We start from the raw sequence: 26886 nt of genomic DNA, 5'->3' as shown, positions 1-26886 counted from the left end.
GATTGAAAGTCCAGGACTTCCCCTGAGGCACCAGCTTCCTTTTGCATTTGGGACAAAAGGAAAATCTTCCCAAGGGTATAAATTTGAGAACTTCCTTCTAGTTCACATTTCAGACAAGGGTGTGCTCAATCGACGCCCTGGCATCCATGATCAGAGTGAACGGGCAGAGTCCGGGAGACACAGGGACAGAGCACTTTCCCAACTGGACCAAACCCCTGGATTCCAGTAAGTATGATCCAGCATCACTGATTTGACTTCCCAAGGTTATGGTGACCTAGAAGCTTTTCAGCCATTGAGCAGTTGAAAATTGGAAATGTCACAATTGAGTAATCTTGTTACTATAAGCTTTTTCTTTATATTTTTCTTAGGCTATACAATAAGGGAAATAGAGCCTCTCGGTACAATACTGATTAAGCCCCAAATGACATTACAAGAAGTAGTTTAAGCAATGCACATGAGGAGAGTCTCCTGAATGAGATGGAAGAGCTAAACTGGAAGACTTCTTGGGGGAGGGGCAGTAACAAGAGATACAGGCAGAACTATGCAAAAGTTTGATTCTTCTTCCTTAGAAAGAATGGCAAAGTGGTAAAGACCAAGTTTTAAGTTAGAATTTGGCTCTGCTTCTTCTTTGTGTATGTGTGTGTGTGTGTGTGTGTGTGTGTGTGTATGTGTGAGAGAGAGAGAGAGAGAGAGAGCGAGAGACAGGGAGACAGGATCTCACTATGTAGTTGAGACTGACCTGGAACTCACTAAGTAGCCCAGGCTGGTCTTGAACTCACAGCAATCCTCCTGCCTCGGCCTCCTGAGTACTGGGATAACAGGTGTGCGCCACCATGCCCAGTTCTGCTTCTCTTTGATTATGTGATGAAATGCAAGTTGTTTAATCTTCCTAATAACTCTTTCCTTGTTTATAGTTGTATATTACATCATTGTAAAAATTATAAGAACTTTATAGCATTGTTATGAGCCTCTACACACATGCCGTTTAGAAATACTTAGAATGTTTTACATAATAAATAGTAGCTGTTGTGAAACAATCATAGAACATCTGAGCTGTGAAGCACCTGACAACTAGCATTTACTTTACTCCTTTAGTAAATTGTTACATACTGAACGCTCTTCGTCAGCCTATCTCACTTGATGCTCATGGTATTCTTACGAGAATGGTAACGTTATTTTAAAGGTAATTTTACAGATGAAGAAACGGAGACATAGAAGGGTATTGTAATATATTCAAGTCACTTCTCTCACAACGAAATGGTGTGAGATTTAAGCCCAGACCCCGCAGCACACAAAACCATCCTGCCTTACTGCTTTATCAGTTGTCTCGTTTTATGATGACTGGGGAGAAGGAGGAGGCATGGTCCCTGTGGATGATACCAGAGCCCTTCACAGATAGTGGCAGGTCAGAGATGTCCTTTGGTACCCAGTGCACAAGGAGCGTGACCGACGTTGGCAGGGTCTGTGAGCATCAGTGTGGTGGGCGTGGGGGATCCAACATGGGACTTAGGTGTAAGTCCCCTCACTTTCCCTCTCTTGCACGTAGCTTTTCATTTGTAAAACTACCTACTTCGTAATGCAACAGCTCTGAGACAGAAGAGAAATCATATATACAAATGTATACAGCAAGTGCCCCATCCCTGAGTCTCCTTAGCTCTCTCTGAGTGAGCTAAGTACAAGCTCTGATTGAAATCTGAACCAACAGGAAGTTCTCAAGCCAGTATCCTGTGAAGATTTTACTCTTGTCCTTTATCAACTAGGAAGAGCTTTAAAAATAATTATCTGAGCAGAAAAGGAATGATTTTGGAATTGTTGGCAAAGAAAAAGAAATGCCCTCTAACAGCTCATAGTAAATCCAGTGCTTTAAAATGTGTTACACTTGGCTAATCTCTCCTGCAAGGTCCTCAGATCTAAGCTATGAGCTGCATTACTATGTTAGCTAAATGTTGCACAGGAGGATAGCTGAGTCTCAAATACATGGATGAACACAGGGTGATGGGTTGAAAACAACTTATTCCTAATTCTTTAAGCAGTGAAATCTTGAAAAAAAAAACACATGAATTTGATACAAAATCTCAGGGGTGATTTTTAATTTTGTCCATTCTTTTGAGGGGTTGGGCAAGTTTTTAGGTTATGTTTCCTTCCCTAGGAAGAATTGTTCTTCCTGGGAATGAAGGCCTTTGGCCTCATTAGCTTGGCACTTTTCCTAAGCATTGCACTGGGCAGAGTGAGCCCATCATATCAGGTGAAGGCCAAGGGCAACAGGCCTTCAACATACACCTTAAGATGCCCCAGAAAAGTTGTCATTTTCTCAAATTGCACTACTGTTACTATATAGGATATCTAAAGAAAGAAAACCTTTTCAGGCAGAGTAGGTATGGTTTTAATGTCTAGGAAATTTCCCCATTGGTCTTTAAAGAGCTTTCACTTGCCACTTGCTTCTGTCTAATTGCCAAAAGTATGCTTTTGAGAACATCAGAGCATCTTATCATAAGACTTTCAGACTTCATCATTCATATACATATATATATGTATGTATGTATGTATGTATGTATATGAATAAGTTTTTGCAGAAGAAAGGGAGGGGAGGAACTGACATGACAGTTAAAACATCAAAGGTCCTCTGAGTCGTCAAAGGACCTCTCTCTTCTGTCTTCTCTCTCTATTTTACCAGGACTGCCCTGGCACTTTTCTTTTCAGGGCCGTCTATGTTGACAGTGTTACTCATTCAGGGCAAACTTGGCCACTGACACAGTCCTAGTCTCTCAGCTGTCACCTGCCTCCCACCCTTGCCGGAGTCCACTTCCATCCCTTGGTTCCCTCACAGCCATGGAGTCACCAGGAGTCATTCAAGGAAAGGCTTCCCTTGTCAGCCTCAGCCCCAGAGTCAGCCACCTGAGAACGGCCACACAGAGGCTGAGGCATTTGAGAACGGGAGGTTCTTTTGTATTAGTTTCTCTCTGGAGAAGGTGAGGCCCTGGCATGAAGGTTTATCTTGAGCTTCCTGTCAGCTGTCTGTATTTTGCCCCTGGTCCCCTGTTCCTGTCTCCCTTCCTTGGTGTTGGTCCACCCCAGGGCTCTCATATCAGAGCTGCTGACAAAGCAGGAACAAAGTCCAGGGAGGATGGCTCCTTCGTTAGTCTACAGAACACACACTTGGTGAGTACATGCTGCTTGGACATGCCCTGCTCACTGTGGCTACTGTCGGCAAAGAAGGAACGGAAAGGGAACACCCCATAACCCCCCTCGTCACTCTGAACTGAATGATTCACTGGCTAGTCAAGGCTGCATGCTGTTGTTTGGAGACTGATGCTTAAACCTTCTTTTCAACAGATGCCAGCAGACAGTCATGATGGAAACGGAATCTCCAAAGAGTCCAGGTACCCAAGAGGCATGATCTCAGAAGGCAAAATCTTTCTTTTTTTTTTTTTTTTTCAAAAACGACAAATTTCATTATGCTAAACAGGGTGCAGACACTTGTTTTAGTGGGGAGAACTGGTGGCATGATGGGATAATTCTTGGTTTGGAGAATGTAGTAGACATTGTTGCAGTTAGTTATTTTATAAGAGCTGACCTGTTTAGGAATTTAGCATTTTCTGATGTTCATGGGCCAAAGGGTCCACTGGTTGCTTGGAAACAATGCTAATAAAAACTAAGGCCCCGCACTGACAGGGTTTTATTTCCTTAATTTTGCATGGTATTCTCACTTAGGAAAACTGTTTAAATTGCTATCTGGGCTTCTCATGAGGTAACTCAAAGTATATTATATTATTCAAATATCCTTGCTCTTGTTCACATAGCTCATTGTTGGTAAGTGGCTGGAGGAATGGAGTTCAGGATGAGGTGACCTAGAAATCAAATTATCCAATTCAACTCAAAAATACTGACAAAGAACCCATTATTATAAGTCTGTATGCTTCCTAAAGTAGGAGATATACAGATGAATCAATGAGTCACCACTGCCTTTAAGTTTGAAATCTTGTTGGGCAGTTAAAACAAACACATGTAAATAGGTGTATTGGGAAATTAAGATCAGTACATTTAATCAGGCTATGCTGTAATCATGAAATAGGTACAAGAATACTGTGGAATCTGAAGAACAAATCTATAGTTGTAGGGATGGAGAGATGCATTGTGGAGAAGGTGTTTGGGCTGAACCTTACAGGCTGTGCAGGGGTCTAAAAGGGATAGGAAGACAACACATATCAGCAGAAGGGGTGGCATAAACAAAAACAAGAAAGTAGTTTAGAGGCAAATGTGTCAGAACAAAATGGGATTGATTATAAGGCGGGATGGGGAGAACAGAGAACGAGGGTGAGAAAGGCAGTCCCATCCTGCGCAGACTTAGATCCTGAAGCGTTTGAGTGCGAACATGGCATTGTCATGTACTTTAGATCTCTCTCTCTCTCTCTCTCTATTTTTTTTTTCAGTACTAGAGATTGAACCACTCAGGGTCTTTGCAATGAGAGGCATCCCAGCCTCTTTTTAAATGTTTTTATGTTGAAACAAGGTCTCACTAAGTCACTATTGCTCAGGCTGGGTTCAGAGTTGTGCTCCTCCTGCTTCAGCCTCCTAGAGCGCTGGGGTTACAGGCATGTGCCACCACACCTGAGTGTTAGATTGGTCATATTTTAATAGTGTTATTGTATTATAATTGACATACAATGAGCTGCACGTAGTTAAAATGTACAACCTGATGTTTTGATGGATGTGTTCACCTGGGAAACCATCACCATCTCAAGGTAGTGAAGGTATCCAACACTCATCCAATACTCACAGAAATTTTCCTAGGACTGTTTGTAATTCTTCTTTCTAGCAGCCTATCCCACTCCCCATGTCACTGTTTGCACTTACTAGAGTTTTATATAAATGAAGGAATCATGCAGTATGCACTCTTGTTTGCCCCTTTTCACTCAGAATAATTCATTTGAGATTCATCTGCAGGGCTGTGCTTATCAGTGGTTTGCCTCTTTAGTGAGTGGTACTCCCTTACAGGGCTGCACCATAATTTGCTGACTCGTTTACTTACCAACAGGCATCTAGGTCACTTCCGGTCTTGTCAATTTCAAAGACAGCTCATATGGACACACTGTATATAAATTTTTGTAAAATCATATAGTACTTTAAGAATAGAATGGCTAGCCTTTTGGAAGGAATGTGTTTACTTTTTTCAAATTCATGTGTTCGATTATTAAAAAGTTTTATCGAGGTATAGTTGGCGTAGTGTAAGCTGACGTTAAAATCTACAGTTATCAAACTGTACAACCATAAAACCGTCACCCAAATCAGGGTACTGAACTTACCCACCAGCTTTACGTTTTTGGAGTTGTTCCACCTTTCACTCTTTCCACTTCCCAGACAGCCACTGATCTGCACTCTATCTCTATAATTGTTGTGTTTATTCTAAAGTTTTATGAAGTACAATCCTTTTGAGATTCATCTATGTTGTTGCATGTATCAATAGTTTGTTTCTTTTTGTTCCTGAATAGTATGCCATTGTATATCACAATTTATTAATCCATTCATCTGATAATGAACATCTAAGTTGCTTCTATCACAACTGTTGCAGTAGTTGCTCCTATTCTATAGCTACTAAAAATAAAGCTGACAAGTCTCTCTGTATGTTATATATTCTTTGTTGGTATGCTTCAAAGAATTTTCTAGTTTCACATAAGTTGTTACAATTATTGAAATAAAGTTGTTCATTATCTCATCAGTAGAATCAGTAGTTAGGTGCTTTCTTTCCTCCTAATATTGGCAATTGCATCTCTCTGTTTTTCCTGATGTGTCTTGCTACATAGAGGTTTGCTATTGTAGTTGATTTTCAATTAATTGACTTTTGGTTTCACTTTTGGTTTTCTCTTGTTTTCCTCTTTCCTCTTCTATTGAGTTCCACTTTAACCTATTTCTTTTCATTAATTTACTTTAAATTTAATTCATTTTTTTCTAGTTTCTTAACATGGACACTGAGATTATTGATGTGAAGCCATTCTGCTTTTCAAATACAGGCATTTAGTGTAATAAATTTTTACCCAAATACTGCTTTAATGGCACCTACAAATTCTGATACATTGTGTTTTAATTTTTTTGTGTGTGTGTGGTACCAGGAATTGAACTCAGGACCTTGTGCTTGTCAGGCAGACGCAGTGCCTCTGAGCTATATCTCTGTCCCCATGTTCCAATTTTCATGCAGTTTAGAAAGTTGTCTACCTCATTCTAGGGTTTAGTCTTTGACTCAGGGCTTACTTATTTCAGGAATATATTTTTGAAATTTTTATTGATTTCTAGTTTGATTAGAAAATTTTCTCACAGAATATATAATTTATGTTACTTGAATCCTTTTAATTTAACGAGACTTGTTTTGTAGCCCCAAACATGATCAATCTCTGTTATGTTACTGTGCCCTTGAGAAGAGTGTTGGATACTGCTGTTGTTGAGTAGAGCATTTTATATATGTGTGTGTGTGTGTGTGTGTGTGTCAATCAGATTACATTGGTAGTGTTGTTTAAGTCTACAATATCTTTCTTAATTTTTTTTTTACTTATTTGCTCTAGAAGTTATTAAGAGAAGGGTATTTAATTATCTGACTATAATTATGGGTGTCTGTTTTTCATTGTAGTTTTATTACAGTTATTTTGGTTTTCATTATTATTGCAATTTGTTGTTGGGTTTTTTGAGACAAGGTCTCATTAGGTGGTTCAGGCTGGACTGAAACTCACTCTGTGGCCCGGGCTGGCCTCAAACTTATGGTGGTCTTCCTGCTTCAGTTTCCCAAGGGCTAGTATTATATAGCCAGTTTTTTTCTTGTTTTGTTTTTGGTGCCTGGGATCAAAACTCAGGACGTTACTCTTTTGAGGCAGGCAGCACCACCACGGAGCTAACTATCCAGCCTGAGTGCTAGTATTATAGGCATGCATCATCATGACTGACAGTTCTGTCATTTTCTTGTTTTCTGGTTTAGTGTGTTTTAAGCTATGCCATTAGGTGTACTCTTTATGTTATTCACTCTTAGGGCTGTTATGTACTCTTAGGATTAAGTGGTCCCTTTATTATTATAAGATGACCTTTATTCTTGGTAATATTCTTTGGTTTGAAGTCTACACGGATGCTAATATAGTCATGCATGTTTTTTCTAAGTTTTCACTTGTCAATTTCTTATGTCTTTTTTTTTTTATATATGTTTTGTTTTGTTTGTTTGTTTGTTTGTTTGTTTTGGTACTGGGGATCAAACTCAGGTCCTTGCGCTTGCAAGGCAGGCCACCGAACCACTGAGCTAAATCCCCAGCCCCTATGTCTTCATATTTAAAGTATGTTTCTTATAAGCAGCATATAGTTGGGTCTTGCCTTTTTTTTTTTTTTAATCTGACAACCTGTGTCTTTTAATTGAGGTGTTTAGGTGATTTACATTTAATGTTACTAGTAATGTGGCTAGGTTTAAGTGTATGATATTATTATGGTTTCTAGTTGTCTCATTTGTTGTCTTGCCCTCTACCTCCTTCTGGATTGAGCATTTAAAAATTATTCTGTCTTACACTGGGTGTGGTGGTGCACATCTGTAATCTCATCACCTGGCAGGGTGAGGCAGGAGAATCACCATAAATTTAAGGCCAGCCTACACTACATATTGTGTTTGAGACCAGCATAAACTATAAAGCAAGACCCTGTCTCAAAAAAAAATTATTCTCTGTTATTTTCCTTGTTGGCTTATTAGTTATCACACCAAACTTTATTATTTTATGGTTTATATACATTTTCAACATATCACAGTCTAATCTCAAGCATTTTTATAAGAACTTTAGACTCTATTTCCATTTTCCCTTCGTGGTCTTTATGTATTTTACGTATACATCTATTATTATCTGCACAAGGCTTTGTTAGTTTTGTTTAAATAGCCAGTTGGCTTTTTAAATATTTCAAATAATAAGAAAATCTAACATATTCATCTTTGTAGTTACCATTTCAATGTTCCTAATTTATTTTATAAGTTCAGATTTCTATCTATTTTTTTCCCCTGCCTGGAAGAAAAAGTCTCCTGATGATGAATTCTTTCAGTATTTGGGTATCTGAAAATGTCTTGAAATTTCCTTCTTTTTTTGAAAGCTATTTTTTGCTGCACATAGAATTCTGAATGATAGCATATTTTCAGCACTAGAAGTATATTATCCCACTCTTTCCTGCTTACATTGTTCCTAAAAAGAAATCAGTATTTTTCTTTCTTATCTTTGTTATGCATGCATCACTGATTTAAATTTTTTTTTCTTTATCACTGATGTCGAGCAATTTGACTTTGGTGTACTTCATTTCATATGTCTTGTGTTTTGTGTGTTTGAAGTTTGTTGAATTGCTTGGACCTCTGAGTTTATATTTGTAGTATTTTTCTTTGAATATTTTTGTCTGTAATGAACTCCAATTGCTTGTATATTGGGACACTTGAAACTGTCTACAGTGTATAGGTACCTTTTTATGATTTTAAATTTTTTTTTAGTGACTTTATTTTTATAATCCTCATTGTTATGCTTTCAGGTACATATTTTATTCTACAATATTCAATCTGCTGTTAACTGCCATTCATATTATATTTTCTTTAAGACATTGTAGTTTTAAGGTCTAAAAGTTCACTTTGAGTGTATTTTATTTTATATCTCTACCTAATTCTTGAAAATATAGTGATAATTATTTATGACCTCTTTGGCCAATTCTAAATCATTGTCAGTTATAGATTAGAATTAATTGATTACTCTTGTCATTATATGTCATGTTTTTCTGCCCATTTTGCATGCTTGGTAATGTTTGGCTGAGAGCCAGACATTGCACATTTTACTATTTTGAGTACTGGATCTGTTGTTGTTGTTACTATAAATCTTGAGTTTTGTTCTGGGGTGCAGTTGAGTTTCTTGGAAACAATTTGTTCCTTTTAAGACTCGGTTTCATGATTTGTTAGGTGGGTCTCGCACAGTCTTCAGTCTAAGACTAATTATTCCTCACTACAGAGGCAAGACTTTCCTGGGGTCTCACCTAACATCCTAGAAATTATAGGTTTTCCCACCATGGCTGGAAGGAGCAGGCAATTTTCTCAAGTGAGCACTGAATGATGGTGTCTCTAATCTCTTCTTTTTAACTTTATTAAATTTATTGGTATATTTTAGGTATATAATACCATTACATCCATCACTGGGATCTTGTACTTTTACATGACTTATCTTGGTTCTTATTTTCCCCATTCCCCAGCCCTCCCTTCAGCCCCTCCACCCTTCCCTATTTGTAAAGACATTGTTTCCATGTTTTTCCTTTTCACATATTTTTTCTCTACCTTTTTTACTTTCCCTCTACCCCTCCCACTTCCTCTACTCTTTTAGACTTTTTCCTCCTATTACACAATATCAATTATATATTTTGATCCTTATTTATACTTTCAGTTTTTCACACCAGAGAAACTATTCAGTATTTACATGTGTGTGACTTATTAATTTTACTTAAGAGTATGGCCACAATGTGCATCCACTTAGCTATAAATATCTCGTTTCTCATTCTTTATGGCTGATTAGTACTCCATTTTATTTTTTAAAAAAACACATCTTCTTTATCCAGTCTCCAGCTGATGGGCAATTGGGCTGTTTCCAAATTTTAGCTATTACAAACTGTGCCTCTGTGAACATGGGCACACAGATATCGCTGTGGTATGATTCTTTTAATTCTTTTGGGAAGATACAGAGCAGAGAAATAGCTGGGTCAAATGGGACTTCTTCTCCTAGTTGTTTGAGGTATCGCCATACTGATTTCCACAGTGGTTGCACCAAGCTGCACTCTCACCAAAAATGGAGAAGGGTTCCTATCTCCCTACAACCCAGCCAGCAATTGTTATTTATTTCTTGATAGCGGCCATTCTTTCTGGGGTGAGATGGAATCTTAGTGATGTTTTAATTTGTTCTAGCAGTTGTTTCTCTGGACCCAGGCAGTTTCAGCACACACATGTGCTGATCAATACTCTTGAACAGGTGAGGACAACTATGTATGTTGCCTTTCAGGTTAGGAAACATAAGCAAAACCACCTGCTACTGAAAATGAGGTGGCAAAATGCTTAAACAAAGAGATTCCCAAAGCATTAACATCTTCTTTGTAAGTGTTGGATTTGTAGGAGCTTTTCTTTCTATTTCCCAAAATGGACATGAGAAATACACATTACTTTCATTATGTTGGTAGAATAAAAATTTTAAGAGCTTAGTTTTATTTTTATATCCAGGATACAGGTCTAGTTTGCCCTTAGCTTTGGAAAAGGCAAACTTTACAAAGGTTTAGAATATCTTCATTAAATAATAAAAATAGAATCAGGATTCTGTACTGCAGGTATTGAGACCATTATTCTATTATGAAGTAATTTTAGTAAGGCAGCTATATTGATCTTTTCTCTTTCATAACTTATACAGCAACTTCACCTCCTGCCCCCCCAAAACCACTTTGACACCTAATTTTTAATCACAGAGGGTTTTGCTTTTATTTGCTAAGCCAAATAATGTCAAGAAACAGTTTGCTCCTATAATGGAAATGCAGAGAAAGCTTTCACGTGTAGACAGTCTGTAACATGCTGCCAAAACGGAGAGCCAGGCTGGGGATTTGGCTCTGTGGTTCCGCTGCTGGCTTCACAAGTGCAAGGTTCCAAATTCGATCTCTGACACGACACACACACACACACACACACACACACACACACACACACACACACACACACACACACACACACACACACACACACACACACACACACACACACACACACAGAAACAGAGAGCCAGACAGGCATGAGTTGAATGACGGTGCTTCTATACATGATCTGAATGAAAGCCACAACTATAGGTGGATAAGAAGCACATACTTAGTCCTTTGTTTTCTTGGGTTATTGTAGATGTTCTTTTGAATAACCGAATAATTAGAAAATCTTTCCAGAGACAAACAGTGCTTTCCAACTGTTCTTTTAAGATATTTATAAGAACAAACTGAGTCCTGTTCACTTTCTTTTATTAGGCAAACAATTTACATCTTATTATGAAAATGAAGTCTATAAACAAGATTACTTTATTAAGTCACCACCTCCTCAGCTTTTCTTCTCCACAGTAAGTATTCACTACAGTTTAACAAGCCTCCCACCAGCTTCATGAGCATTTTTTAATGTCTTTTTGCTTCATCTGAGATTTAACTGAGTTGCAAAACTTTTTCTTTTCTTTTCTTTTTTTTTTTTTAGGCTTTTTGGAAAAGGCGGTTTTTTATTCTGTCAAAGAATGGGGAAAAGAAACTTACTCTTTGCTACTACAGAGACCATCATCGCCGAGGTTCCATTGAAATCGATCGGTCTGTATTCAAGCAAGAAAACTTTTATAACAACAAATACTATCAAGTCAAATACTAACAAGCTGCGTGCATATTTGAATTTAAATTGTTGGTTTCTTTTTTCTTTTGGTACTGGGGATTGAACTCAGGACCTTGAGCTTGTGAGACAGTTGAAATTAAATTGTTGACAGAAATTTCAAACCTATTATAATATTTGTAGCTGAAAGGGAACTAAAGTAATGAACATTTTGGGTAAAAGTAGTTAAAGATTTAGTTCATATAATTATGGTTCATATATCTATAATTAGTAAATATTCAGTTAAAAAGAGCTTTAGTTCATTTAATTTGTAGATGGGGTGGGGGAGTAGATGAAATTGCTATTTTGTAAAGCCAAGATGGATTAAAAAATATTTAGATCAGCTTTTTGCCTTCTTTTTAAGAAATAATCTAAAAAACTGGAAAGCATGATGATTTATGGAATCAAGAATCCAACCAAAATAGGACCCTTTGAATTAAATTTCATGCTAAGGAAAGTATTTCCAATTAATGATTAACTACATGCAAAATCCAAATTTATTTTCTATAATAAAATAATTCAAATAACAATAATTAAATTTTTGGATAATCTCAAAAAACAAAGTAAGCAGATCCTAAATTTTATCCACTTTGAATCCTAATACAGCACAGTGAGTTTTCTTCCTAATTTTTTTATGAACTTTGGGTTTAGTACTATGTATCTACATTAACAGAAATTCCAGCGTAGAAATTGGTATAAAGAACCCAGAAAAGATGCAATCTGTGCAGAAGATGTTTAAATGCCAACCTGATCAAGTGATGTCCATCAGTACCACTAACAGGGATTATTTCCTCATTAATGAAGACAGGTGAGTAATACAGTGTGTCTCCTATGTGTGAAACAAATCCACTGAAAAACAAAACAAAACAAAACTTTGTAATAAACAATAAATATACTCTGACCAAAAACCCACAGCTACGTACTCAGATGCCATTTTGGCAGGCTTCATTATTTGTTTAAATGTCTTTTAAAACTCACTATAGTAGTTTCCTTGGGCTGCTGTAACAAAATACCACAAACTGGGTGGCTTAGAACAACACAGATGTATTATCTACTAGACTGAGTCCAAAATCAAAATGTTAGCAAAACCATGCTCTCTGAGCCTGCACCAGGGCTCTCCTCTAACATCTGGTAGTACCGCGGCTTGTGGTGCTCTCCCTGTGTGCACGCATATCTCTGTGTCCAAATGACGCCAGCCTACTCTACTCCAGTGTGACCTCATCTTGACTAATTATATCTGCAATGACCCTATTTCCAAATAAGATTACATTCTTAGGACTGGGATTGGAATAGGAACATATTCCAGGGGAGCACAAATCAACTCATAATAGTCCCTGTCACCCAGATGTATTCCATGTAAAAGAACGCAATACACAAGCATTTGCATAAGTGGAGCATATCAGGGAGGGACACTGCCCTCTGCTGAAGGAGTCTTTGGTTTTTAAGAGGGTTTCCTGGGGCTAGTGAAGGTGCTCAGTGGATTCTTCACACATGGTGATCTGCTTGTGAGGGGCTATGGTGAGGAAAGGAGGCAGCAACTGCTGAAGCCCAGGCATGAGGGACCTTGATCTGTTTTAGACCCACCCAAAGCCCCGATGTGAGTCAATGGAAAATAAGATGCAATTTACATAAATTCATTCAAATACAGTTTTAATAAGAACATGCATTCTCTATAGGTTGACACACCTGGATAATTACATAAAAATGGTGCTGACAGGTTAGGGGTTTTCTTAAGATCACAATAGAAATCAGTGTTAAAGCCCAAAGTCCCAAACCCTGTGATTACTATTATTACTACTTCTCTTCCTTTTTCTCTGAGCTTGCCTCATGGAGGTGGCATGAGAGTTAATTCTAGTGCGCAAATGTGGAGGTGGTGAGAAACCAGAGGGCCATTTAAGCTACTTGGGAAAAATTCTTATTTCCCCGGTAGCTGCTACCATGGCCTATTCTAGCAGAAATAAAAGACTCCTTCTCCAGCTCAAAGTGAGGCAGGTGCCATTGTTGCCACACACTAGCTCAAAGTTTATTCCTGTCAACAGGGAGAAGATTAAAGACTGGGTCTCCTTCTTGTCATCGTTTTTCCAGGGTATAAAAGCAGCTCATCAGAATACCAAGGTGACTGTATATCACCAATAAATAACAGGGCACCTGAGCACAACCCTCTTTCAACAGAAACAATGGTAGCTTTTTCTTTTCCCTTAGCTACTGGCATTAACACAAAGGATAAATAAGTGTATGTCCTTGCTATTTTTTTAATGATTGACAAAAGGGAAAAAACTGTTGTGTTTTTTAAGAGAGCTAAAAATACAGACACTTTGATTATTGTGGTAGGGGGGAGTGAAAGTCAACAGTAATCTAGAGCTATAGTATTTTCCACCATTATTATTCAAAGTACATAATGAATTTCTTTCAACTAAGTCTAGGCTAAATGTTACTCATTTATCAAGTACTTTAATATTCCTCTTTTGGGTAAAGGCTAGTAATTTTAGTTTTTTAAGGGACCTTTGTTAATTTATCCAAGTTCTTAGAGCAGACCTTTGCAAAAGGAACTTTCATCTCTAGGTATCTTTATTCCCGTGTTTTCTAGGATGTTCCATGCTCACAGCAAAAGCAAAGCCAAGAAGGAGGAAAAAGGAAGGTGAGTCCATGTTCAGACTCAGTGATTAGAGCAGAGGAGATGGGGTACAGGTGGAGACGCAGCTGAGAAGGGAGGCTGATTGAGGGAAATCAGGGTGGCCCTCAAGGCCAGGCTGAGCATCCTCAGGGGTTGGGAGCAGGAAAGGAAAACGCTGAAGGAATGGTCCTTGCTGTAGTAAGATAACACTGGCCAATGGCAGTCTAGATAGTTTATGGCCGTGGAGAGACACTGGAGGCAGGGAGTCCAGTGAGGAGGCTGTCACTTCATTCCAAACCCAAGATCATCACACAATTCCTTTTCGCCCCACAGGAGAGAGACCGTTTGGTTGGTAAATGGCCCATTTCTGAGCTCAGCTTTTTTTCTGGTCCTCCAAGCACATTGGACGTTGTCACCTCCACCTCACCAAGTACCAGTCTTCCCGACATGGTAATCAGAGACACCACCTTCTCTCTCTGAACACTATATGTGCGAGTTGTCCAGTGCTTCAAAATCTTCTGGATTAGCAGTTGAATTTGACCTTCCTAAAAGCTTAATACACACTAAGAATGACTTCTAGCCGTAATATTTCTGATCTATTTAATTTCCCACATGACAGATAGACTTTACCACTTGTCCTGCTACTTCTCAACGTCTTCACTCCGTTTAGATGCTCTTGACACTTATCTGGTATGTAAGCTGAGGTCCCTTTCCTTCCTCTCACATATCAGTGACAAATCCCTCTGTAAAAAGATTTCTCTTCATTTCCTGCTGTACCGTCTGTACTTCTTAGGCATTGGCAGGATTTGGTGGTTTCCTTCACTCATCCTGATTAGTCTTCTCATTAAAGTTGAATGTCATTTCATCTTCATTTCTAGCAAAATCCATTGGAGGATGTAAAAAATAATACACTTGCCTCTTGAAGATATCCTGTAATTGTATACTTGGTTTTCCTGGACTTGTGATGTTTCCAGCTTTGGATCTTAGTAATAAACAGAATAAGTGGTTTTATTGTCCGGCATAAATCCTATTTCATCACTTGGAAACACTGCCATTGATGTCCCCTCTCTGTGGGTACCGAACACATCTAATGAAGCATGGCCTCCTATTTTATCTGTCAGCTTTCCAACTATTTTAAAAGCTCTTTGTAAGATATAAAATGCACCGGGCCAGACACCTCATTCCAGTTAACCATTTAGTGATATGATAGAAATGATGGTAGGAAAAGGGGTTAGGAAGCTGAACCCTTTACAGCAAATGTCTCTTGCATTTCATTCATGAAGTCCTTTATCCCCCCAGAGATAATATTCTGGGGGTTTTTTGGGTTGGTTTTTTTTTTTTGGTCTTTTCATAGTATATATTCAGATTCAGTGATTTTTTTTTTTTCAACCAGAGTCGAGGGTACCATTGGCCTTATTGGATTTTGTCACTGTGGTTGTTTGAGAGATTTTTTTCACCCTGACTTAGCATGATCTGGTTCCATGAGTGTCTTAGTCCATTTTTAGCTGCTGTAAGGGAATACCACAGACTGGGTAGTTTCAAAAGGAAAATAAAAATGGTCACATTTCTGGAGGCTAAGTCCAAAACTGAGGGGCTCACACCTGGTGAGGAATTTCTTGTTACACATAACATTGCAGAAGGGCAAGCAGGCAGGTACAGACAAAAAAATTCAGGCTAATTTCAACCTTTTTTATCAGGAAACCTCTCACTTAGTAACAGTGTTGATACATCCAGGAGAGCAGAGCTTTCATGGACTAATCTCCTCTTAAAGTCCCCATCTGCCAATACTGTTACAGTGGTAATTAAATTTCAACCCGAGTTTTGGAGGGGACATTCAAACCATAACAATGAGTTTGGAGCTAGAAAATGGACACAACCTAAATACAGATGCTCCAGGACTTAAGGTGGAGTTACAACCTGAAAAAATGCATCATTAATTGAAAATATCATAAGTTGAAAATGCACTGAATACACCTAACCAACAGAACACCACAACTTAGCAGCACAATACACAGTGTAGAGTACAGTACACTGTGGGTTGTTTCCCCTGGTAGCTGCAGAGCTGCTAGGGAGTGCAACAACACTAGAAATTAACACACTGCCTATCACTGGCCCGGGAAAAGATCAAAATTCAAACTTTGGGGTGTGATCTTTGTTAAGTGTGCACTGCTTTTGCATCATCATGGAGTAGAAACAAAAAAATTGAGTTGAACTACCATAAGTCAAGGATCATCTATACCTACCTTTTAAAAATCGCCTCTCAAAGACTTCTCAGAGAACACTGAGGGTGTTTTGAACATGTCCCGCCATCAGGCATTGTTCTTGGAGCAAGTAAATTGTACTCATAACAGTTCCCCTGTCACACAGAGGAGCCACTTTGGTAGAGTATCCCGTATCTCGCAGGGGAGGGGAGGCTGTAATTAATTGGTTGAACCCGCATCAGCTTGAAGCCTATAATTTGTACTGTCACATGTTCAACTCTGCCTAATTGCACTGCTGTGGAAACAGTAGATGTATGTGAACAAAGCACAAAAGAGGAACACTGAGCAGGAAAGGGAAAGGTACAGGACTTGACTCTGGGCTACTTTCTCAGATAGCAGGAGCTGACACATGGCAAAAGGATGGGAGAAGGGATCCCATGGCAGTGACTTTGAGTGCCACCCACAGGACAAAATCACTTGCTCTGAGTTACAGCACAACATAGTTGGGAAACAAATCTGAATGATGTGCTTCCAAATTTACATCATCGGAGGTGACCAGATTCAAGCAGCAACTTTGAGGCATATGGTCTCTGAATACAACCTTGGCAGATCCGCTGATCTTGTCAACCCATCTCTGCGTTTCCAGAAAGCATGTGGTTTAATTCTGTCTCTTTAGGGAAATTTCATTTTGGGAAAAGAGAAAGAAACCCATTAATTCTTTCTGCATCTCTTTTATTCAGCATTTAATGGAAAAAAGTACCCCAGGATACAGGCAAGCTCATCTTCCACATCTTCACTTGCCAGAAACCACCGAAGACACAGAAAAATGGAATGGTTATCTTTCTCCTCGCAGTGTTCTTTCAGAGGTAACCCCTCCCATCCACTAGTCATTCATTTCTTCAGCAAATGTTCACTGAGCCTGTGCCACGCACTATTCCTGAGAAGAATAGTTGTCTGGGCAGTCCTTTTGCATTCTGGATCGAAAGAAAGATAAGAGCAAATATCCTTTGGTGATAAATTGTATGGTGTGTATTAATCTGTTTATTGCCCTAGGCGTGGTGCCCTAGGCGTGGTGGCTACAGCAATGAACCTGACATTTCCCGTGCCCTAAGAGTGCACAGTGTCAGCTGCAACATGATAATGCCACACAGAGAGGCACAAAGTGCTCTGGAAGCATTAGAAATAGGACAGTGCTTCTCTCTCCACTGGAGTCAGGGAAGCCTTCAGAGATTAAATGGAGTTTGGTGATTAGCTCAGTTAAGCTGAAACTCAGAGTATGTGAATGGCATAGCAACAACAAAACAACCTGACTGTGATTGGTCTCGATTTTTGCATAGGGGCAGAGGTGGCTTCCAAGTTGGGAAGTGGTAAAACCCAAATTGTCTTTCGGTCATATCCACCCAGCAGGTCTATCTATAGTGGACTGAGAAAATGAAAGTAGAGATAGAAAGACAAATGGGTGGGGAGGTGCATCATTTCCTAAATGGGGGATTTTCTACTAGATGATGACTTGTTCATTTAAAGAAGCATCCTAGGATCAGGTAGGTTATGGAAATGCTGGTTTAAAGTTAAATAAGCTCTGTATCGACAAATTCTCAGAGGCTTTGGTGTGCAGTGGTGCACTATGAAGAGCCAAGTGGTATACAACACCCAGTATTTCCCAGGCTCGTTTGACTACAGAACCTTCTTTCCCCAAAAATATTTTCTTACTAGTGTTTCCTGGGGCAGAGTCTTTTATGAAAGTCCAGCCAACCATGTATTATCCACATCAGTTATAAGCCAGCATTTGACAGATACTCTATAGAACGCAGAGTCTAGGAAGGCAGATAAAACTGTGCAATAGGAATTCAGAGAGTCATCAGTAGTGGCTGAGGTGATGGAAGTGGGTATGTGAACTACCTGTTAGCATAGTAGCCTGAGGCCAGCTCCACATTGAGTCTGGTCTTGGACTCACAGCTTCCATGATTCTGTACTAGAACTGACCAGGGGAAAGGGGTTGTGTCATTAAGTGCCTAGTGATGAAACAAAAAGGTCAATAGCAATTTAGTCCAATAGAACACTTGTGTCAAGAGGATGGGGACCTGGAAGAAAATAGGCTTTGAGTCTACCAGAAGCTTTGCTGGTTCAGTCTCATGTAGGAAAGGATGGTTGATATTCCCCAAATGAGAACCACTGTTCATCCAACAGTAGATGCACTTACTATTTCAGGGCCCAGAGCAATAAATGTAAGAAAGTGTCTGGCTGATTGGTAGACTTGCATCCTTCTGACTCTTCCTCTTATCTTTAGCTGGACAATGTTTTTGATTCCAATGACTTTGGTAAACCTGGTTGTCCAGATGGGGTCGTCAAGGAAACTGAGAGCCATTATATGACAATGAAATCCTTGTAAGTAAAACTGACATCTTAAAATTTGATTTAAACTAATGTACTCGTACAATTACTACCAATTCATTTTTAATAGTTGAGAAACTAATATGCAATATTACCTCGGACTCCATTTAACACATTATTTAGCACAGGTTGAATATCCCTTATCCAAAACACTTAAGACCAAAAGTGTTTCAGATTTTGGAGTCTTTGTATATACATAAGGAGGGGCCCAGGATTTAGCTCAGTGGTTCTGCTGCCTGCTTTGTATATACATAAAGAGATATCTTGGAGATGGAACTTAAGTCAATGAACATGAAATGCATTTTGTTTCATATACACCTTGTACACATAGCCTGAAGATTATTTTATATAATGTTTTAACAATTTTGTGCATGAAACAAAGATTCATGGTGTGGAATTTTCCATGTGTAGCATCATATTGAAACATTTCATATTTTGGAGCATTATAGCTTCAGACTTTTGGGTAAGAAATGTTGGAATTTATTTTGTGATCTCAAAATAAGAAAAAGTAGCAATGGTTTTCCCATCCACAGAAAACCATCAAGACATTTTCTGTCTGGGAAAGTTGCTTCCTATTTTGCATTTATGTCTCTCACACTCTCACTCTGTCCTCCAAATCCTGTAAGGGGTTATTTTGATTCCATATCCATTTTTAGAAGAAAAGCTCGTTGGGTTTGATTCTCATTATGGCTCTGACCCTGAGGTTTGGACATGCTTAAAGACCTTGTTACTTTTCACACAGCTGTTAGCTGCTGAAATCTGACATACATTGTGGAAATTTGTAAATAGGCATGCTAAAAAAAGGGTGTGCTTTAACTTCTTATACTCTAGATTTTTCAAAGAGACAACCAGTGCATCTACTGATGGTCAGAGGGAACCCCAGACCTTTCCAGAGATCCAGGCTGGGAGGCCTCACCAGCAAGATGAAGACTCAGGAAGTGATTCCTGCCTTTCACCTGCCAATACAGAAGCACAAACTGCAAATGACAAACTGGGGTCGGCCTCGCTAAGTGTTGTGAAATTGTCTATTTTACTCAAGTAAAGCTCTGATTTCAACTTTATGGGCCCTGAGAGCAAAGCAGGCTTCCTGTTTTCACTTAGAATTCAAATTTTGAAACAGTTCTTAAAAATCTCCAAGTCAGCCAAGAATCTGAGCAGTTTCTTCCTGTAATTGATGTTGTGGCCAAAGACAGTGACTAGCTGGGCTGGAGAAAAGCTTGGTCCCCTGGGGTGTCCTTGGGCTGAAGGTGGTAGTTGTTACTGTTTTTATAAATTCTCCCTTGGCTAGTCTTTCAGGTCCTGAAACTTAGAATCTGTACGATCTAAGTAATACATCAGCTGAGTTTTATCCTTAGCCTAATTATGGGCACACAAGTCTCATGATGCTTGGTTATAAGGATGTTGTTTAGATTTTATGTGAGGTCAAGAAAACTTCCTAAGATTGTTGCCATTTGAACTCTGCTCCTTGTCCTCTTCTATGGAATCATATCTAGGAGAGAAATATGCAAACTGATCAGATGTAGATGGTTATATAACCAAATTAGTCCACTTCTGCCCCCTTCCCACTGCATATCACCCACTTCCCCATCCTAAGATGGACAGGGAAGGACATTAATGACTAATTTTTAGGAATTTAAATTCATATGTCTCTTCACATGTTTTAAACAATCTTTACCTGGAAAAATATCATCTCAGAAATAGGCCAAAATCTACTCAGAAAGGACAGTTCAGAACCAGGGACAGTTGCCTGATGTGACTTTTACAAATGTTTTCTCTCTCAGTAACAACTCTGATGAAAGCCACATGGAGACCTTGAACATTTTCCTTTCTGCTCCTGATATCATAAACTATCTTGCTGTCATAGAAGCTGCAGGACGGATATGGTAGGTGGCCATATGTTAGTATGTTAGTGATCGTAAATGAGATTAAAAGTTAAGGCAATTCTAATCTGAAACACTACTTGACAAAACTGACTGAGGACTTGGATTGTTGTCTTTGAGGCAAAAGAATAGTATTGAGGTGTGGAGAGTCAACTGAGAAGTGGGTATAAAAGAAGACCCCAAAGTCCAGGCAGTGGCACATTTCTGATTTCTCAAAGGTGAGACAGAGTGGGTAAGAGCACGTATGTCCAAGAACATCATGCACTTCCCAGTGACTATTTCACGAAGGAAAGAAGTGAGCGAGGTTAACAAGAGCCAGTGATCTGGAAGAAAAAGGCAGATCAGGTAAGGCTTCCAGACACCAGCTAAAAGAACCTCTGGCCAAGGACTCAGATTTACAACTGTGTGCCGGAGAATTTTCTTAACATAATCACTATTTATTTGATTCTAAATTCTTTTTTCTTTTTTTTTATCCAGCATTAGGAATTGAACCCAGGGATGCTCTACCATGGAGCTACATCTCTAACCCTTTATGTTGATTATTTTGAGACAAAGTCTTGCTAAGTTGCCCAGGACAGTTTTGAACTTGCAATCTTCTGGCCTTAGTCTGATGCCTGGCTTTATTCTACACTCTTTTAAAAACTGTAACTCGGGCCAGGGATTTAGCTGAGTGGTTCCACTGCCTGCCTCGCAAGTGCAAGGACCCGGAGATCAATTCCCGGTACCAAAAAAACAAAAACAAAAACAAAAAACTGTAACTCACTTTGATGGAAGATTGCATGTTTAGAAGAGTATCTTATAATGTAAAATAAATGCTACATGCTTGTTGTCTTCTAAGTGGGTGGGAATCATAACCTTTCATTTTTCCAAATTTTCCACATCCAAAACCTCAATAAAAAATCAGACTGTGGACTTCTCTGTGACCACGTTTGCTCATTCATTCATTCATTCAATATTGTGTAATTTTATGAGCTTACTTCCAGCAAAAACACATGGAGCATCCTCTATTTACTTGAAGTTGTGGAGTTATAAAAATTTTAAAACAAAACAAACAAAAATATGGCACCACACTTCCAAGTGAACAGAGGGTCAAGTGAAAGGGTAGCCTCATAAACAAGTACACATATAATGCATTTAAAATATGCTAAGTAAGTTACTTAGAAATAGACATGCAGTAGAAGTTCACAGGCAGGAGAGATTCGTTATAGCAAAGGGAGTAGAATGTAGGGTTTTCCAGGAAGCAGGGTTCTGGAGGGAAGTTTAGGCTGTAACAGCAGTGACCAAGAAAAAGTTCCTCCAAATGGAAAGGGAAAGAGACTCTATTTTAGGTTTGGTGCAACAGCTCAGAGGAAAGAGTCTCTGCAGGCCACATCCTTATCCTGTTCTCCCTATGCATTCTGTGTCTCACCCAGGTATTAAGTGTTGTGTTTCTACTGCAGTGTGGCTCAGTGGCAAGGCCCCCCACACCTGGGATGCTTATTTTGCCATGGAGATCATATCTTGGCTGTGAATGGCATGAAGCCCCATGACCTGGGAGAGGTGTCCCTGTTTCTCACCCGGTCTATACAGAAGAAGGTGAGTCTTGCTGACCAGCCCTAGCCAGGGCAAACCAGAGCCAGTGGAAACAAGATCAGAATTTTAGAGTGAGTCTTCTGAAAAGTGTTTAGAATACGAAGGAAATTCTTCCCTTTCATATAAGGTAGTATATGGCACGAGCACTGGCCTGGAGACAAGGTACTGGGTTCAAGACCTCAGCAGAAGGACCTGTGTGGAATCAGCCTGGCCTCTGGATCGCAAAAACAATGTCTTTCACCAGCTTTTTTCTATTTCCTCTAATTCTATAAGATTAGGGATACTCAGTGCCAGTTGCTGGAGAAGTAAATAATATGTTCTAATGTGCTTACAACAGTGACTGGCACATAAAGAACACAATCTAGTCACCGTTATTGTTACTTCTCCTTTGGTTGTCCATGGACTGTTGGACAGGATCACCTTTTTAAGCCTTAGTTTCTTCATCAAAGAAATCAACATTATCTTATGTTCCTCTTGGGCTTATCATAAGAATTAAACATAACATGAGGGTCTGCTCCATAAGTATATTTTCAAAGGACTGACCTACTTTTTACATTTTTATTCTCATTAGTACATGTTTGGAGTACATAATGATTACATTCATCAAGGAAGTAAAGACGTGCACAACACAGTTTACTTCTTTTTATATCCTCTTCCCTGGGCTAGCTTATTTTTAAATGATCTTGTCTATTAATACATTTTTCATATAACTCATTCCTTCCTGGGCAATGCTGATTTCTAACTAGCCCTATGACCTTGAGAAAGTCATGTTCTTCTCTGGGCTTGAGTTTCTTCTAAAGTGAGAAGCTCAGTTTTCAAACTGTAGTTACTGGACCTGTGGGATGAGCAGGAGAAGAGGAATGGGACAGTATTCTGGGGCTTCAATAAAAAATTCCACATTATGATTTCACTTTTATAAACCTGGTAAGTCCAATGCATTGTCCTGTTAGTTTTCCTTGAAACCACAGTTCCTTGACTTGAAATTTCTGGAAAAAATACCAGATAATTTTTCTTACAGCTCTGAGAATGCATGATTATATACCAGACGTACAGCATTTCAGGGGCTTCTCTAGTCTGATTTTTCAAACTTTCCCAAACTTCTCCCATGAACCAGTCCAAAGGGTTTTAAACCACACAGTCAGGTAGTCAGAGCAACGATCCAACTTCCGGTACCAGAATCTGTCTGAGTCGCTTTCCTCACCCCTAGGAGGTAATACCTAACACAACTTAAAGGAGGAGATGTTTATTCTGGCTCATGTTTTCAGTCCATAGTCAGCTGGCACCAAGGCAGAACAGCATGGCAGATGGGTGGAACAGAAATAAAGCTGCGCATACCATGGTAGACAAGAAGCAAAGAATGAAGGAAAGAGCCTACAGGGCATGCCCCTGGTGACCTGCCTCTTTCAACTGACTTTACCCCCAACATCACACTCAGTCATTGAACCCACCAGTGGACTGGATCCATTAACGAATGCAGTCCCCCAGGATCCACCTACTCTCCACCTCTAAGTGCAAGAGAGTCTTGAGGGATAGTCCAGATCCAAACCACAACAGGGGCCAAGTGGTCAAGAGAACCTCTGTACCTTTTGGAAAGTAACCAAACAATATTCTGACCCAAAGAGCCAGGCACTGGTTAAAAGACTAAGAAAAGAGTTTTGGACTGGGAGCATACATAACAACTCTACCGGGTGTCACTGCCTGCACTTCGTCATGTTTGCTTTCTGTACTGGGGAGTCATTCGCACAGGCAAAGGATACCAGAATTTCTCTTGTGCTTATTCTGTCTTCCTCCTTATGTTTGATAACAGTTCCTGGATGCTACTGAGAATTATAGTGTACTCACCAACATTATCATCTGGAAGAAGAGAAGATTCTCCTCCTTCCCTCCCTTCCTGACTTCTTTCTTTTATGTAAAAATGAATATCTTGGGCTGGGGATTTAGCTCAGTGGTTCCGCCGCCTGCCTTGCAAGCACAAGGTCCCGAGTTCGATCCCCAGTACCAAAAATAAAAATAAAAAATAAGAAATCCAAATACCTGGTCCCCGAAAGGAGAAAGTTTGTTGAAAAAGGGACGTGTGGCACCCAAAGAGAAAGAACAATAGCCATTAATGTTTTAAAGCACATGAATCAATCAGGTCTACTTTTCTTCCTCTTAGGATACAGTTTCGAGATGGGAGGTTGGGGTAGGTATTGGATAAGGACAGTGAGGAAGAGAATGTAAGATTTTTTTTTTTTTTTTAAAGGCAGGGTAGGCAGTGTGTAGAGGGAGGAGCAGGAGGATATACTAGATTTTTGGGAGAAACTCATTGAACCTTGATTTCTTCCCGGTTTTGTCTAGGTCTGGTTCTTTCTGATGGCTTTATTTTGATCCACTGGTCTCAAAAGACCTTTTAAATTCTTGGTGTTACTGGTCCCCTTTTGGTTCCACTCTCTGAGATCTACCCTAAAGGCCGTTGAGTGGATGCCAGAAAATAAAAATTCATCCTCTAACAGAATATGCAAGTTACTAAGTCATTTCCAGTTTCCTCTGGCCTATTGTAGTTCATCTCAGGTTTTTCTTCAAAATCAAATTCAGTGGTGTGAAGGAGGACAGACTGAGAACCAAGAATCTTAAAAATAATCTTCACTCATTTCATTTCCTTTTTTCTTGCATTTCAGAGAGTAAAACTCACCATAGGCCGGATCCAAAATTCAGAGAAATTCCATGTTACACCCTGTACATGCACCTTAAAAAACCAAGGGACTGCCCCTGGTCTACAGGATACATCTAAACTGAAGAGGAATGTGGCAGTTAAGAAGGACCAGCAGAAAGGAGATGGAAAGTAGCCTGCTGTGGACCCACTGCAGCAGGGGGATGGAGCCTTGGCAGGCCCTGGGCTCTGCTACATGCAGCCCTGTGATACAAGACAAGCTCACACACCTCTCTAAATCACCATATCTGCATTTTAGCAATGGGACTGACTATCCTCTCTCTGGGTATCGCATCAGGGATGCTGAGAAGGTCAGGTGGTTTAAGGAGGAGGGATCACAGTGAAGATGGAAGGCCATATTATCTGAGACCTTGTCCCAAACAGTGCAGAGACAGATTGGGCAGGTCCTTCATCTAATTAATACCCACTGTATATTCTGTGAGGTCATGGTCCACATAATCACTTCTTTGTGGAGGAACAGTTGAAAATGCTTACTGCAGGAAGGCAAGATTCCCCAGAGAGATGTGAGACCCTCTAGGCTGGCCCAAATACCTCCCGTGACTATTCACTTCCCAGAATCTAGAATGCAAGGGCAGGATGGCCTCTTGGGTTCAATCCATCTCTTTTCTTAAAGACCCAGTAACTATTTTAGAAGTTGAACCAGTTGTAGGATTCAAATCCAAGGTTGATTTCCTTGCTTCACAAATAATAAGAGAACTGCATATCAGTTCTAAGTTTGAATATTCTTAAATTATTGATGCATGAATAAATTGATCCTGGAAGGCCAAAGGAATTAAATGCTTTTTCATAAATAGGAAAACAAAGACAGAGCACTAAAGCACTAATCCAACTGGGGAAAGTTAGAGCAAAAGGGGCCTTGGAAAATATGTCTTGCTTGGTTGTTATTTCACATGGAAGAAATCAAGGCCTAGCACAGTGAATTATGTACCCTCTTTATGGCTCCAAGTTTCACAGCTGTTTAGAAGCAGAGCCAAGAATCTAAAACCATCTTTGGAAAGCAAGTGTTCCAATCTTCAACTTTTTTTTTTTGTTTTTGGTGTTGAACTCAGGACCTTGTCCCGGCGCGGTGCTACTGAACTAAACCCCTGGCCCAACTTGTATCTGAATTTAGATTAGAAAAGATCTTCAGCACTCACAAGATACTTTCAAATACATTTCATCTTCTTTCTGTTGTCCAGGAAGGATAAAATATTCTCATTTACAAGCCATGTTTGACCTACTATCTCTTGCTTCTAGAAAAACATATAAACACACAATCGTATCTGCAAAATCCAAAATGTTTACTGACACACCTTAGCATTGTTTGCAATAATTGAAAAGTCACTTGGGGATTGGTTAATTACTATTTTATTAATTACTATAGAATTGAACAGGGAAGATGTTAAAAAGGTTGGTGTATATAGTTATGGGTAATGTACATAATATATTAGGAGTGAAAGAAGTAGACTGCAATACAGTAGGTGTAATATTGACCTATTTTTGTAAAATTTGGGGGGTTTGTGTAGTTATGCATATGAAATCTCCCCAGTGCTAATTAGGATTGAGCCACCTACCTCTTGGGGAGGTTGTAAGGTTTCAATTTGGTACATATCTCTCCTCCTAAACACTCCATCCATCTAGTGTTATTCTGGTGCCTCTCTGCTATATCTTTTTGTCTTTTTTTTTATGTTAAGAATAGCCCACACTCAATTGTCAATAAAAATTAGATTCTAAAAAGCATGATCAGGGTTGGTCCTGCGGGAGAAGCATTTCTGTAATGTTAGAATTTGTGTTTTCTTTTTATCATGAGCATATGTTTGTTCCTTTTGCAATGAAAAGTGTGGAAAAGAAATAAATATACATATGTGCATTCATCAGTGAGAAACCAAGCTACCTCCGTAAAGGAAACAAAAAAACTATGAAGGTAAAACCACCTGACAACCAACACTGTGGATAAACACAGAGCTCTGAAGCCCAAAGGTCTCCCCTGGTTTGCTCAGAAAGCTTTCCTTTGATGCCAACAAAAGCCAAAATGAAATAAACTTCAGCCATCCGGTCCCTCCACTCCCACTGAAGCAAAGAGGAGCCAAAGGACTAAAGACTTCCTCAGGTAGCCTGTTCCTTACCCTTTCCAATCTCAG

General features: G+C 39.3%; 1 protein-coding gene across 3 annotated transcripts; it reads left to right on the top strand.

Annotated features, from left to right (window-relative positions):
* Positions 1-26: 26 nt before the first annotated feature.
* Positions 27-25202, top strand: Plekhs1 (pleckstrin homology domain containing S1). 3 transcript variants are annotated; one of them, XM_010634598.2, is made up of 14 exons: positions 27-225; positions 3334-3380; positions 11020-11108; positions 11237-11343; positions 12072-12206; positions 13438-13513; positions 13986-14036; positions 14346-14462; positions 16954-17079; positions 18501-18598; positions 19436-19600; positions 20386-20487; positions 21924-22059; positions 24714-25202. In XM_010634598.2, the coding sequence occupies exons 2-14, from the start codon at positions 3350-3352 to the stop codon at positions 24879-24881; spliced, it is 1401 nt and encodes a 466-aa protein (XP_010632900.1). In that variant the 5' UTR covers positions 27-225; positions 3334-3349; the 3' UTR covers positions 24882-25202. The 3 variants fall into 3 exon arrangements, with proteins under 3 accessions (XP_010632900.1, XP_010632902.1, XP_010632904.1); XM_010634600.2 differs by lacking the exon at positions 14346-14462; XM_010634602.1 differs by lacking the exon at positions 24714-25202 and having other exon boundaries at positions 21897-22004.
* Positions 25203-26886: the final 1684 nt, after the last annotated feature.

This window comes from Fukomys damarensis, unplaced genomic scaffold (genome assembly GCF_012274545.1).
Source record: "Fukomys damarensis isolate Sample0158 unplaced genomic scaffold, DMR_v1.0_HiC HiC_scaffold_8, whole genome shotgun sequence".
Classification (NCBI taxonomy): Eukaryota; Metazoa; Chordata; class Mammalia; order Rodentia; family Bathyergidae; genus Fukomys; species Fukomys damarensis.
This window is presented reverse-complemented; position numbering and strand designations above follow the sequence as displayed.

Excerpts from the sequence above, each read along its gene's own strand:
- Plekhs1 (XM_010634598.2), top strand. The coding sequence starts at position 3,350 with ATGATGGAAACGGAATCTCCAAAGAGTCCAG. Across the intron at positions 13,514-13,985 it reads CAGCTCATCAGAATACCAAG|GATGTTCCATGCTCACAGCA; the intron begins GTGACTGTATAT and ends CGTGTTTTCTAG. Across the intron at positions 19,601-20,385 it reads ACTGCAAATGACAAACTGGG|TAACAACTCTGATGAAAGCC; the intron begins GTCGGCCTCGCT and ends TTTCTCTCTCAG.